At 34.9% G+C, this 13,661-nt stretch overlaps 1 protein-coding gene across 4 annotated transcripts in view; it reads left to right on the top strand.

Moving 5' to 3' along the window:
• SPATA5 (spermatogenesis associated 5) overlaps window positions 1-13,661 on the top strand; it is a 351,344-nt gene that overhangs the window by 272,204 nt on the left and 65,479 nt on the right. The window contains exon 16 of one of the 4 annotated variants that reach the window (XM_038564719.1): window positions 11,254-11,377. The exons of the other annotated variants lie outside the window; for them this stretch is intronic. Within the exon in view, the coding sequence (XP_038420647.1) occupies window positions 11,254-11,310 (57 nt within the window). The 3' untranslated portion in view covers window positions 11,311-11,377. Of the gene's footprint in view, window positions 1-11,253; window positions 11,378-13,661 lie in introns of those variants that run through there. 4 annotated transcript variants of the gene reach the window in all.

Below are 13,661 nucleotides of genomic sequence, written 5' to 3'. Positions count from 1 at the left end.
GATTTTACTCTCCCAAATAAATTTCTACCTGGTCAGTTTTCAGGTTGTATAAAAATAAATGAATAAAAGAGAACTCCAGAGTATTCCAGTCTGCTTCCTGTAGCTTTCTTAAACTCTTAACTTTTACCTTCCCTCTTCGCTGACTTTCAAGGTACTTCAAGGGCTCAAGTTTCCTTGTAAAAAAGATTTATTCTACACCAACAATTTTTACATTAAAAAGCACCCAATGAACATAAATAAAAGTATTTACAATTTGTTAAAAGGACTTCTAATCTTTTCTATTGTATGCAATTACATTTTCACATGGTTATAATCAAATTGCACAATACGTTTTACTGACTCTGGTATTAGTCTAACCTCATCTTAAACACTGCTATTACATTTTACTGAGCTTTATTAGCATGGACTTAGGGGTGGAAGCTAAAAGGTAGGTAATGGTAGTAGTAAGTGATCTTATAATTGGGAAATCCATATAGTTTAGAGGATAGTTTAAAATTTTATCTCTGAAAACATTAGGGTTCTTTGGAGTTGTCTCAGATCTAGAATAGAAGAACAGAAGGGAAAGGATCCTAGAGCCTCTCACCTAGACTTCAGTTGAAGGAACTCAATTTTAGTTTAATTTAATTTAATTTTAATCTATAAGATAAAAAAGGTAATTTACAATAAATTTTTGGTAAACTAGGAACTGCCTATCAAAACAATTCAGGCTGAAATTAATGACTAATTTAGGATTTGTTCCTAAAAGAATTTTGGTTGGGGTACTTGGCTGGTTTAGTCAGTGGAGCATCCACTCTTAATCTCAGGGTCATGGATTCAAGCCTGTGTTTAGGGTGGAGATTACTTTTAAGAAAGAAAGAGAAGGAAGGAAGGAAAGGAGGGAAAAAAGGGGGCAGGGAGGAAGGAAGGAATTTTGGCTTGAAGGCCCCAATGTAAGAGGAAATTCATAGTTACAAATACAGAAAATTGAGTTTACTACACAGGCACCAAAAAAGATAAGTGAGATAAAGAATAAAAAAGTAACCAATTTCTGCCCTTTGTAAGAAACTTTTATTAGACATTTTTATATAAAATTTTTGAAAATGTATTAGGTATAGAAGTCACCAACTAAAGAACTTCCAAAGAAAAATATTTACATGTATTTCATCACCAGTCCATAAGCATGACCTCTAAAACTAGGATATACATACTTAACACCATATTTATCTACTATTTGTGTACAAAATTTGAAAAGTAATATTTTCTATTATCAAAGGACCAAGTTTTTTTTCCTATTTCAGTGATGCATTTTTATGACTGGAAAGTTACATAAGGGAATCTCATCTCCAAACATTTATCTCACTAGGAAAATTGAGAGTATTTCTCTTATCTTACAATAAGATATATTTTTGTAGCTAGAATTATCTCTTAAATGTCACTTTTAATTATGTGTATATTTCTTATTAATAAATTTTAGTTTTGAACAGTTTTAGGCTTATAGAAAAGTAAGCAGAAGATGCAGAGTTCTCATTTACCCTCTCATCTCCTCCTCCCAGTTTCCCCTCTTATTAATATCTTTCATTATTGTGTTATGTTTGTTAAAATTGTTGAGCAAATATTGATAAATTATGATTAAAGTTCATAGTTTACATTAGAGTTCACTCTTGGTGTACTTTCTATGGATTTGATGAAGGTATAATGATAATGACATTTGGATACACCATTACTGTATTATATAGAATAATTTCACTGTGCTAAAAATCCCCTGTGCTTAACCTATTTATCCCTACCTCCCTCATCCCAAACCTCTGATCTTTTTACTGTCTCCCTTTTCCACAATTGTTTACCCTTTTCCACAATGAAATATTGTTGGCATCTTCTTTCACATAAAAATATGCATTTAAGTTTCCTTTGTGTCTTTCTGTGGCTTGATACCTCATTTCTTTTTACTATTGAACAGTATTTCATTGTCTGCATGTGCCGTAGTTTCTCCACTCACCTACTGAAGAACATCTTGGTTGCTTAACAAGTTTGAGTGATAAAAGCTGCTATAACCATTACATGAAAGTTTTCTTATGAACCAAGATTTTAACTCTTTGGGGTAAATACTTAGCAGTGTGATTGCTGGATCATATGGTAAGAATATGTTTACTTTCATGAGAAATTGACAAACTGTCTTCCAATGTGGCTGTGCCATTTTGCATCTCCATCAACAGTTCTTATTGCTGCATATCCTTACCAGAATTTGATGATGTCAGTGTTTTAGATCAGAGCCATTCTAATACATGTGTAGTAGTATCTCATTGTTAATTTGCAATTCCCTAATGACATATGTTTAGCATATTTTCACATGGTTATTTGCTATCTATATGTCTTTGGTAAGCTGTCTATTCACATCTTTTGCCCATTTTTTAACCCGGTCATTTGTTTTCTCATTTGAATTTTAAGAATTCTCTGTATTTTTTAGATATCACTTCTTTATTACCTTTGTGTTTTCTAAAAATTTTCTCCTAGTTTGTGGCTTATTTTTTCACTACAGTGTCTTTTGTAGAGCAGAAATTTTTAATTTCAATAAATTATCAATTTTTTCCTTTCAAGATATATTTAACAGTGTTAAATGTATTATTTCTAGGAAAAGATATACTTGGAATCCATTTATGCTTTGTAAATGTTTATAGATAAAAAGCACCATATTTGCTCAATAGTTTATTTTTGTCCTCATTTTATAATTGTTGTGATTTATAACTTTTAATGGCAAGGAAGAATTATTCCCTCAAAGAACTGTTAACCATGAAGAAAACCATTCTCTTTTCTTTGAACATTATGCTACTGTATTTGAATCAGATATGCTGCCTGTATGAATAGAAAAGCATTCTCCTCAGAAACTGGGACTCCCTACCCAACAGGAGCAGTTTTAACTTGGACACATGCAGTATTTTATATGTAGATCACACACTACACAATGGCAGTACTATATAGCCGTGTTTTAAAACACAGGAGAACTGTACTAGGAGGTGATAGATGAGGGGAAGGACATTTTAAATGAAGAATTACTTTCTAGAAAGAAGTTTTTACATTTTTAAAGTTTTCTCTGATTCAGAAACCTTGTCACATCACATATTGGCACCGATTTAATGGAGTCTCATTCTCTAAGTTCTGCTGCTAAGTCACTTTTTTACCTCAGACAGGTCTTAATTTCTTTGTATCTCTATCTCTTTATATTGAAAGAAATAATTCCTGAGAGCCTTTCTGTCTTTACTTATATTTATGACTCGTACTTTATCATATTATTTTTAAACAGTATTATTATTATTTTTACTACCTATTATTACCTATTATTATTAATACTACCTATTATTTTTAAACAGTATTACAGCTAATGTTAGGGGAACCTGTCTAGAGAAAAACACAAATATTCCCACATTATAAAATGGTAAGCCAGGAATTTAAAGCAACTAATTTTTTTCACTTACAGTATTTTCTATTTTTAAATCTTCAAAAGATAACTGATGGTTGATCGATTGATTGATTGATTGATTGATGTAAAGTAGGCTTCATTGCCTAGTGTGGAGCTCAGTGCAGGGCTTGAACTCACAACCTTCAGATTGAGACATAAGCTGAGATCAAGGGTTGGCTGCTTAACCGACTCAGGCATCCCAGGATTTTTGAATGATAATTTGCTGACATGTTTCTTAGACATATACCTATTTGGTATTATCCCAGTAGGTACAGGGCAGCAATACATGATCATTCTTTGGTAATTCTGTGCATATTAGAAAAGCTCAAAGCTTAATATTTTTAGACTAAGGTTCTTTCCTGCTTGCCTCTATACAGAAAACAGAGGGAAGGCAGATTTAAAAACTGAGGAACCATTACTAAATGGCATCCAGGTTACACAAAAATACTGCCCTAAAATATTGGGATTCTTTTGGCCTAATGTTTTCATGCCCCACCTTGCACCCCCCCTTATTCTTTTTGTTTGTTTTAAAGATTTTATTTATTCATGAGAGACAGAAAGAGAGAGAGAGAGAGAGGCAGAGACGCAGGCAAAGGGAGAAGTAGGGAGCCCGACGTGAGACTCGATCCCAGGTCTCCAGTATCATGCCCTGGGCTGAAGGCAGTGCTAAACCGCTGAGCCACCCAGCCTGCCCCCACCTTGTTCTTTATTTTATTCTAGCTAGAACTACATTCTTAATATTTTTGTGATTAGAACTCAAGTTCATTTAGGAATTATATGCAGTGGGTCATTTACCGATGCATGCATCCATGAAGAACAAAATAACTGTCCCTCCTAAGGAACCCTAGGTTACTGTCTCAGTAAAGGAAGGGCAGATTTGTATCAACAATACTCTTCTCCTTTCCCGGGCTAGTGTCTTAATAAGAGTTTGTATTGCTCTTCTTCAAACAATGTGTATTTTTAATTCTGAATCTTTCAAGTAAGCTAAGTCTTAAAAAAAATTCTAGGAAAGATTCATAAATTATCAATGATGAAAAATTCCAAAGTCATAAAACTTTATAGTTTGTGAGGAAAGTTTAGAACTTCAGACATGCTTTTCAGACTTTGAAGATAGTGTCCATCTTTAGATCTTCCTATCTCTCAATATGAAATTCTGCTCTTCTTCCTAATTAATTTATACTGAGCCCACCAAAACCTATTTTTGTCCCCAGAAGTATTTCCCAAGCTGACAGCATCATTATTGGGAAAATACCTGGGGCTGGGAAGGAAAAAGCAACAGAGGAACTGAAGGCTGCTGAGAATAACCAAGGAGACCCAGAGTGATAGGGTGTGTGGTTGGTTCGTTTTCTCTACCTGTTTCAATAACTGATGCACTCTTTTTCGACACTTGTTGGTAAAATTTTTCTATAGATGAATTCTTTAATTAATATAAGATTAAAAAGGAATGAAATTAGACAAATGAACAGTAGTTAAGACTATACTCTTAAGGAAGAAAGGATTTATAAAGACAAATATCTGAAAGAGTCATTTTATTTAAAGAAGTGAATTAGTATGAAAATAAAAATTGCTTTTTTTTACATTGTTTCAGGCAAAGTCAAATATTGCAGTTAATCTGAAGATTTCTGTTTCCAAATGAGTATCAGTGTATCCCTTTATTCAGTTATCTCTTTTTGGTGACACAATTTAAAAAAAAAAAAAGACCTTAACAAAATCCTATGTAAAGTAATACTGAACAATCTAAGGTAATTTTTTTTCTTGTTACATGGACATAGCTTTACCTATATTTTGTGGAGTGTCCTATTACCACAGCATATGATGCATGTATGTTTATGTCCACCTGTATACATAGATCATAAGCAACTGTTAAAAATTAAAACTTCAAACCTAGCAGAAACAAAATTATATTCCATATCATGCAGGTTCCCCAGAATTAACAAAGTTACCTTATGGGAATCAGAGTAAACTTGTGCCTTTTATTATACTGCTAAAAATGACCATAGAATGAATAGGTCATGCCCTGAATGTTACAACAACTCCAGAGAATGAAAGCTTGGCAGAAGAACTAAATACACAGTTACTTTTGAGTGGCAATAGCAGACAAGCTGTCATTTAGAGTTTAGTATAGACAATAAACATTCACCTTTGTTTTATCTTCCCTTCTTCTCCTGCTTTCCTTTTTTTTCCCCTCAGCTTTATTGAAGTATAATTGACAAAATTATATTTAAAGTATACAAATGATGGTTTGTGTGGGACACCTGGGTGGCTTAGCAGTTTAGCGCCTGCCTTTGGCTCAGAGCATGATCCTAGAGTCCCGGGATCGAGTCCTGTATTGGGCTCCCTGCATTGAGCCTGTTTCTCTCTCTGCCTGTGTCTGCCTCTCTCTCTCTCTCTCTCTCTCTCTCTCTCTCTCTCTGTGTCTCTCATGAATAAATTAATAAATAAATACAATATTAAAAAAAAAACAAATGATGGTTTGTGAAAAGAGACCACCTCCTTCAAGTTAATTATCACATCCATAACCTCACATATGTGAGCTGTATATGTGAGAAAACTTAGCTTCTACTCTCTTAGCAAATTTCAGTTATGCAATAGTGTTATCTACTCTAGTCATCATGGTATACATTAGGTTCTCAGACCCTTTATTAATCTTATTAACTGAAAGTTTGTACCCTTTTTTTAAAAAAAAGATTTTATTTATTTATTCATGAGAGACAGACAGAGAGAGAGAGAGAGAGAGGCAGAGACACAGGCAGAGGGAGAAGCAGGCTCCACGCAGGAAGCCCAATATGGGACTTGATCCCAGGTCTCCAGGATCACACCTTGGACTGAAGGCGGCGCTAATCTGCTGAGCCACCCAGGCTGCCCTGTACCCTTTTTCTAACTTCTTTTTATTTCCCCAACTCTCCATCCCCTGGAAACCACTCTTCTATATTCTCTGTGTTCAACTTAACCTTTAATCTATTTATATTTATTTAGACTCCACATGTAAATGATACCATACAATATTTGTCTTTGGTGTATTTTACTTAGCAGAATGCCCTCCATGTTCATCCATGTTGTTGCAAATAGCAGGATCCTTTTTCTTTTTTTTCTTTTTTTTTTTTTTAAGATTTTATTAGAGAGAGTACAAGCAGAGGGAACAGCAGAGGAAGGGGGGAAGCAGGCTCTGCACTGAGCAGGGAGCCTCATGTGGGGCTCCATCCCAGGGCCCTGGGATAATGACCTGAGCTGAAGCAGACACTTAACTGACTAAACCACCCAGCCACCCTTGGGATTTCCCTTTTTTAAGGTTGTATAATACTCCATTGTCTGTATATGTGTGTGTGTATGTGTGTGTGTGTGTGTATGCACATACACACTCCACATTATATTTATCCATCCATCTGTTGATGGACACTTAGGTTGTTTTTGTAACTTCACCATCATAATTAATACTGCAGAGAACATGAGAGTACATGTTCAAGATATGCTATTAAAGATAATGCTTTCATTGTCTTTGGATATATACCCAGAAGTGGGATTCCTGAATCATATGATAGTTCTCTTTTTAATTTTTTGAGGAACTTCCTTGCTATTTTCCATAATGCTTGTACCAGTTGACATTCTCACCAGCAATACATAGGGGTTCCCAACATCTCTACCTGCATTTGCTATTTCTTATATTTTTGATAATAGCTGTTCTGTGTGACATGATGTCTTATTGTGGTTTGGTTTGCATTCCCCTGATTAGTGAGGTTGACTACCTTTTCATTTACCTGTTGGCCATTTGTATGTATTCTTTGGAAAAATGTCTGTTCGGGTCCTTTGCCCAATTTTTAAATTAGGTTATTTGTTTTTTTGCTCTTGAGTTATATATTATGTATATTTTGGATATTAACCCCTTTTTGCAGATATGGCTTGCAAATATCTTCCCCTATTCCATGGATTGCTGTTTCATTGTTTGATGTTTTTCCCTGCTATGCAGTGGTTTTCTAGTTTGATGTAGTCCCAGCTGTTATTTTTGCTTTTGTTCACCTTTGGTGTCAAATCTAAAATATCATCGCCAAAACCAATGTCAAGAAGCTTACTCCCTATGTTTTCTTCTAGGGATTCTGTAGTTTCAGGTCTTATGTTCAAGTGTTTAATCTATTTCAAGTTGATTTTTGTGTATTTTTGTGTAAGGATAGGTTTTGAAAACTTGGCTAAAGACTTAAGATCCACCTAGGCCAGTTTTTTTTTTGTTTTGTTTTGTTTTGTTTGTTTGTTTGTTGTTGTTTTTTTGGTAACTAAGTCAACATGGGTTCCTCAATTTAACACTTGGTGATGATGGGAAAAGTTGTTGAAAATATCTTAACATACACAGTGTAGATTTTACTGGCATATCTGCTGCCTTGTAATAGTTTCTGATGGTTTCTCATTCCTACAGGATGACTAGGGGAAATATTCTGGTTCACTTTCATATCTCAACCACATCTTGGTGCTATTATCTCACACTGTGTCCACAAGTCATTTTCTTATTTCAGGGCTGTTATTGCAAAGTCCTAGAATGTGTGCTTCCTCAATGTAGCCTTTAAGAACAGAGCCCTTAAAAAAAAAAAAAAAAAAAGAACAGAGCCCTTAAAATATTAGTTTCAGAAAAAGGTTTTATTTCTCCAATTTATACATCAAAATGCTGGTTATGCCTGTATGATACTGTATTAGCTCTGGCTCTTCTGACTGAAACCTTGTGTCCGTATCTGTGCTCTCTTTGGTGGCCTCATCCCGTCATCAGACCATCTGGATTCATGGTAAAAGGAAAGGTGTTTACATATGTTTTGACAAAGAATTCCTTCTTCCATGGGCTCCAAACTGAAGTCAAATCCCCCTGTTTTATAGAAATATGATACTTTCAGTATATTGTAAAATGTCCCCAGAATCATTATAACTAAATCAGCCATTAAGAACTGCACAACTTCTGTTGCATGGGCCACTCAACACCCTGCCCATAGTCATCTGCAACTGCTGAATTATAAGCTTCCCAAAGAGAGGATCTGTAGCATATCTTCGGATCCCCAGAACTTAAGCACTTAAGAGATGCTTTAGGACTTTTTTAAGTAAAAGAATAAATGATCAAATGAAAAATTAAGTGCCTCATGGGTCCAGATGCTATAAACTTCATACTGACTCTGATCTCACTTTTTTCTGAAAACAGCAACTATTTATACATATGCATATTTTTAAAAAATAATAAGCCAGCAACTCATTATTTTACTGTTTGGTGATTTTATATACTTTATGATATGTTAACATAGTAAACTATCTTAACAGAATAGAAGAAGTTGAGTGGGAAAGTACTACATGCAGATGCATGCTGGGAAAACTAATAAAAGCAACTAGAATATAAGCACATAGTATCTCTGCCACTGTTCTTAAGATTTTATAAGAATTAGTTTATTTGTATCTCCAACTATCCTTTCAGATGGGTACTATCTTATCCTTGATTATAAGATACCATCAGTTGTAAGAAACATCATCAAATTAGTAATAGTCTTACATTGTCTGTGTGTTTTGGAGTCATAGAGACTTCCCCTTCAATATGCGTATGTATTTTATGACAAATACTAATTTTAAATGTCAAGCATTTAGAAAAGCATATCTTAGTAATGTTATTAAGTACTTCAGAAATTGATGTCCAGGCCACAAGATACAGAATGCTGGCATGATTCTACATGCAGGTGGCTCTGCATGTTGAGTGCTGACTTCTAAGACATAGGTATGTTGAATGTATGAGCGACTTGTAGAAACTGACTGAATATCCTTAAACAAATTCATAAAACTTCTTATTAAAAATGGTAACCTGATTTACATCTGTTCCCTTCAGAACTGTACTAAAATGAAAGTAAAGAATAAGAAATACATAAATCAGTAATGACAAAGAGTATAAAGAAGACGACAGCAGATGAAAATATAAGTTAAATTTTTGAAGCTGGACAATAAATGAGCAGGTTAGAGAATGCTGGAAACGTTAGGCAAGAGAAACTGATAAGAAGCATCTGATTGCCACAAAAGAACTTAAGAAAGACTCAAGAAATTAGAATATAGGGCACCTTTGAAAAAAGGGAGGAAGGGCTAAAAATGGACTTTGTTGCAAGTCTTTACATAGAAGAGGTACACATCTAGATTCTTTCCCCTGCTCCTCACAGACAGGAGACAATCCTCAACAGAAAACTGGAGCTTTATATTTTTATTTTATTTTATTTTATTTTATTTTATTTTATTTTATTTTAAGCTTTATATTTTTAGAAAAGTTCAACTACAGAGGTTCTGGACATAAAGGCAACCAGTTCCATATGAGCTTGGGTTGGGGGGGAGGCACTGTCAAACTAAAAACAGAGTATTAAATGACTAGAAATATACTTCATGCTGAGACTTCCAAGCCCCCTCCCTTGTTCTGCCCCTGTCGTGCTGTCAGACAAGCAGGGGATTGGTAGATTGCCCTCTGGAGTCTAGAACAGCTCTGCAGATACTTATAAAATATATCTTCATACATTTTCCTTCATATAAAATGTTGTGTGGAAAGACTATTATATAAAAAAGATAAGAATGAATCTGCTTAAACTGGGGCCTATCTCACCTGCATACCTTTCCCTTTTATTCGTGCTGTTACTTCTGGGCATGTTGGAGATTCCGTAGAGCAGTTTAAAAACTATTGCTCTAACTAAAACTACTGAACACATGACTTATTTCACTGTTATTTCTCAGAATTATAGCCTGAGCACCTGTGAGTTTTATGGACTCAAGAATCAGAACACTCATGTGGCATTGCTTACATAATGAGATTGTGTGTCTTTGTGTATGTGAAATACCACCAAAATTCCATCTTGAAAAGTGTGCACCTATCAGTCTTCTTTTTATTTTTTTAATTTTTTTTAAGTTTCTGTGTTATTTTTTTTTAAAGATTTTATTTATTTATGCATGAGAGACATAGAGAGAGAGAGAGAGGCAGAGACACAGGCAGAGGGAGAAGCAGGCTCCATGCAGGGAGCCTGACATGGGACTTGATCCCGGGTCTCCAGGATCCCACCCTGCCTGGGCTGAAGGCGGCGCTAAACCGCTGAGCTACGAGGGCTGCCCCAGTCTTCTTTTTAATAAAATGGCTTTGCCTCAGTTTCAAATAAAATTTAGAACCTCCAATTTTTATATTCCGTACATTTTTAAATTTGAAATTAGTAATTCATATTTATTTTCCCTTGTAAGCATGAACTAAGGCAAACATAGAACATCCAAATAGCACTGTATTTGGGGTGGGAAGTCCTGTATGTCCAGTGTTCCTTGTAATACATCCTTTGTCCCTCTAATTGCTATCCTTTCTTTTTTCCCATGTCATTCCTGTAAAAGCAACTGTTGACAGATTTATAGTTTTAAATAGCTTTCCAGATACAATCTCCTCTGGTAAATAAAACTAGAAGATGAGATTAAAGAATAAAAACATAACTTAATGCTATGAGAATTTCAATTTTTGTATAGTGTGGTCATTATGGGATGCCCATGACATCGGGTTTAAATCTGCCTGCATACCATGAAAATATAAAACACAATAGTAGAACATAGCAATAGCTTTCCTGTCTGAAAAAATGATTTATCATTGTTAAGTATTAAAAATACCGACTTCATTGCCTTTATTACTTGCATACTTTCTGTGAGGAAGGGTAGTCCCTAACCAAACATTTTGAGAACTGGTTAATGTTTATATTTATTTGTAAATATAGAAATACAATGAAGATATAACTGTAAACCTTTTATGCTGTGTGCATCAAAGAATTTAAGTTCATGTTGCTTTCCCATTCATCTGTTCCTCTTAGATTGTTCAACTAAATAATGCAGAAAACATAACTTATGAAATTAAAAAAGGAACATAACTTTTAAAAAACTCTACCTGTAATTTTGAAGAATTAAAACCTTAAGCAAGTGAGTATCTTGGCAAATTATTTTAACCTGAAGCTTGATCAAAGTACAATTAGAAGAATACCCTGAATCACAGATATATTATTATCTTTTTATGCTCAACCTAAAAAGCAGATGCACAGATTACCATTTCAACTCAGAGGGTAGGTTTTATGAAAATAAGTTACATGTGAAAATCAGCAGAGCAGCCCACCATTTTTATCCCCCAATCCTTCTCTGAGGACTTTTGTAACACCTCTGAAGCAGCAGAGTCATTGAGTTATGTCCACATCAGTAATAGGATATACCCGGATTTAACACAATTGATGATATCCTTATAGTCTACTGCAGCATAATGCTAGAGAGTAATTGTAGCACTCCAGAAAACAAAACAAAACCAAACAAAGCCCACAACCATTTAGGTGCTATTTCAAGGTCAAAGCATTACTTAGATACACCTTTAAGGAAAATTGTAGCTTCCCAACTTGGCAAGAAATAGTTGTAATGGCTTGAAGATAGATATCTTCAGCTCTTTTTTACCATCTCCTGGCTTTCTGCCTGTGGAAACAGCTTTAAAATACCCATTTGGGGGGGGGAGGGTATTTAAAAATTTATTAATTTAAAAAATTTGATGAGGACTCTTTTGTTACCAAAAGTTGATGGCATTCATGAATTCCTGTCAGTGAAACACAGCAATGCATAGCCCTGGGGAGGCAGGGGGAGTCCATGTGAATTTCACCCCTTAACTTAGGCAGTACTCAATCACTATGGCCTTATTTGGTGTCCTTGCCTGTGAGCTTCATTTTTATATAGTTTTTCATACAATGTTCTTGGCTTGAAGGATGTCCTGAACCCTCTGTGTTAGCTTTCCTTTTACTCTCCTTTGGTTTCTAGCTGGTTTACTGATTCCTAAGCACGAAGTTGCCTAGGTACTTGAGACTCATTGTGTATTTGATAAACTGTGATGTATGTATATAATTAGTAGTAGTATGTCACTGTTTTTCTTTTTTTATGTTCCAAAACTATACTGATAATTTTGGTTTTCTCACTGGAATATGAATAAGACTTACCTGTACTGGTTTTGAAAGGATTAGATAATCAGTATTTTAGATGCTAAGTATCATGATGACATTAACAAAAATGCACTGCAGTGCATAGTGATTCTTTGAGGTGCTGGCAAGAATGTTCTTTCCTATCAACTCATCAGTGCTTCCACCAGTCAGCAGAAGCAGTGGAAAACTTCATTACTTTCCTGACTAAATACACACAAAGTCTATCTCTAGGATTTGACTATTTGCAAAACTTGGCTATGCACAAGTATGTCTTAAACCCATGAAACTTCCCTTCCACGTCTCTTCATATTGGCTTGCTGTTTAACAGTATCATTCTCCTTCAGTTTCCACTGGATGTTAAATGACTGGATGCTAAACATTAGGATTGCTTTCCTGATAGTCCTCTCACATCAGAGCTTCCCTTACCAGCTTCACTTATATTCTGGAAAATGATCCAGAAGAACTGGAACTTCAGGAATTAGAGACAAGTTACAGCCAGAAAGGGGGCATATTCACCTGTGGAAGCTGATAAGGATACATGAGATACAAGCCTCATAGACCACTCACAGGGACTTATACTACTTAAATTGGGTTATAAATCATTTTTGTTGGGGAAAATATGGTAGATTCTTTATTGGTCTTCATTATATTAATGTTAGGAATGTTTGCCAAAATTTTGAGTACTTACTATATGTTAGACGTAATAGTAAGTACTTTACATAAGTTATTTTAATACAACAGCCCTCTGAGGTACAAAATTAGTATACTCATTTTACAGAAGAGAAAACTATAGCTTAAAGTAACTTTTTCAAGATCTCACAGCTAACATCTAGTGAAATCAATATTTAAACCCAAGTGTGACTCCAAAACCTATGCCTTTAAATCCTGATTTCCTTGGCTATTCATTGTTCCTTTAGAATGGTTTTGAATGTTTCCAGTAAATGGGAGTGGGGTGGAGGAGGGAATGGTGGGAGAAGACAAATGTACTGACAATGGAAGATTTCTTTCAAAACCTTGAGGAAAATGATTTATAACTTAGCATTATATGCCAGACCAAACTTCAGAAATGTGAAGATTGAATAAAGGCACTTTATAATATTCCTGAAGAGACTCAACATGTACTTGTTTTTACAAAGTTACTTAAGGTTGCATGCCAGCTAAACAAAAGAATAACTCAAGAAATGGGAAGACAAGAAAGAGTAATAATGGAAAGTCTTAGGATGAGCATTGTGCTGCAGGGCTAGGGAGAAGTCAGTTCATATGGAACAGGAGGA

This window comes from Canis lupus, chromosome 19 (assembly GCF_011100685.1).
Source record: "Canis lupus familiaris isolate Mischka breed German Shepherd chromosome 19, alternate assembly UU_Cfam_GSD_1.0, whole genome shotgun sequence".
In the NCBI taxonomy this organism is placed as follows: Eukaryota; Metazoa; Chordata; class Mammalia; order Carnivora; family Canidae; genus Canis; species Canis lupus.
The sequence above is the reverse complement of the archived record's forward strand: the minus strand, read 5'-3'. Positions and strand labels throughout refer to the sequence as shown.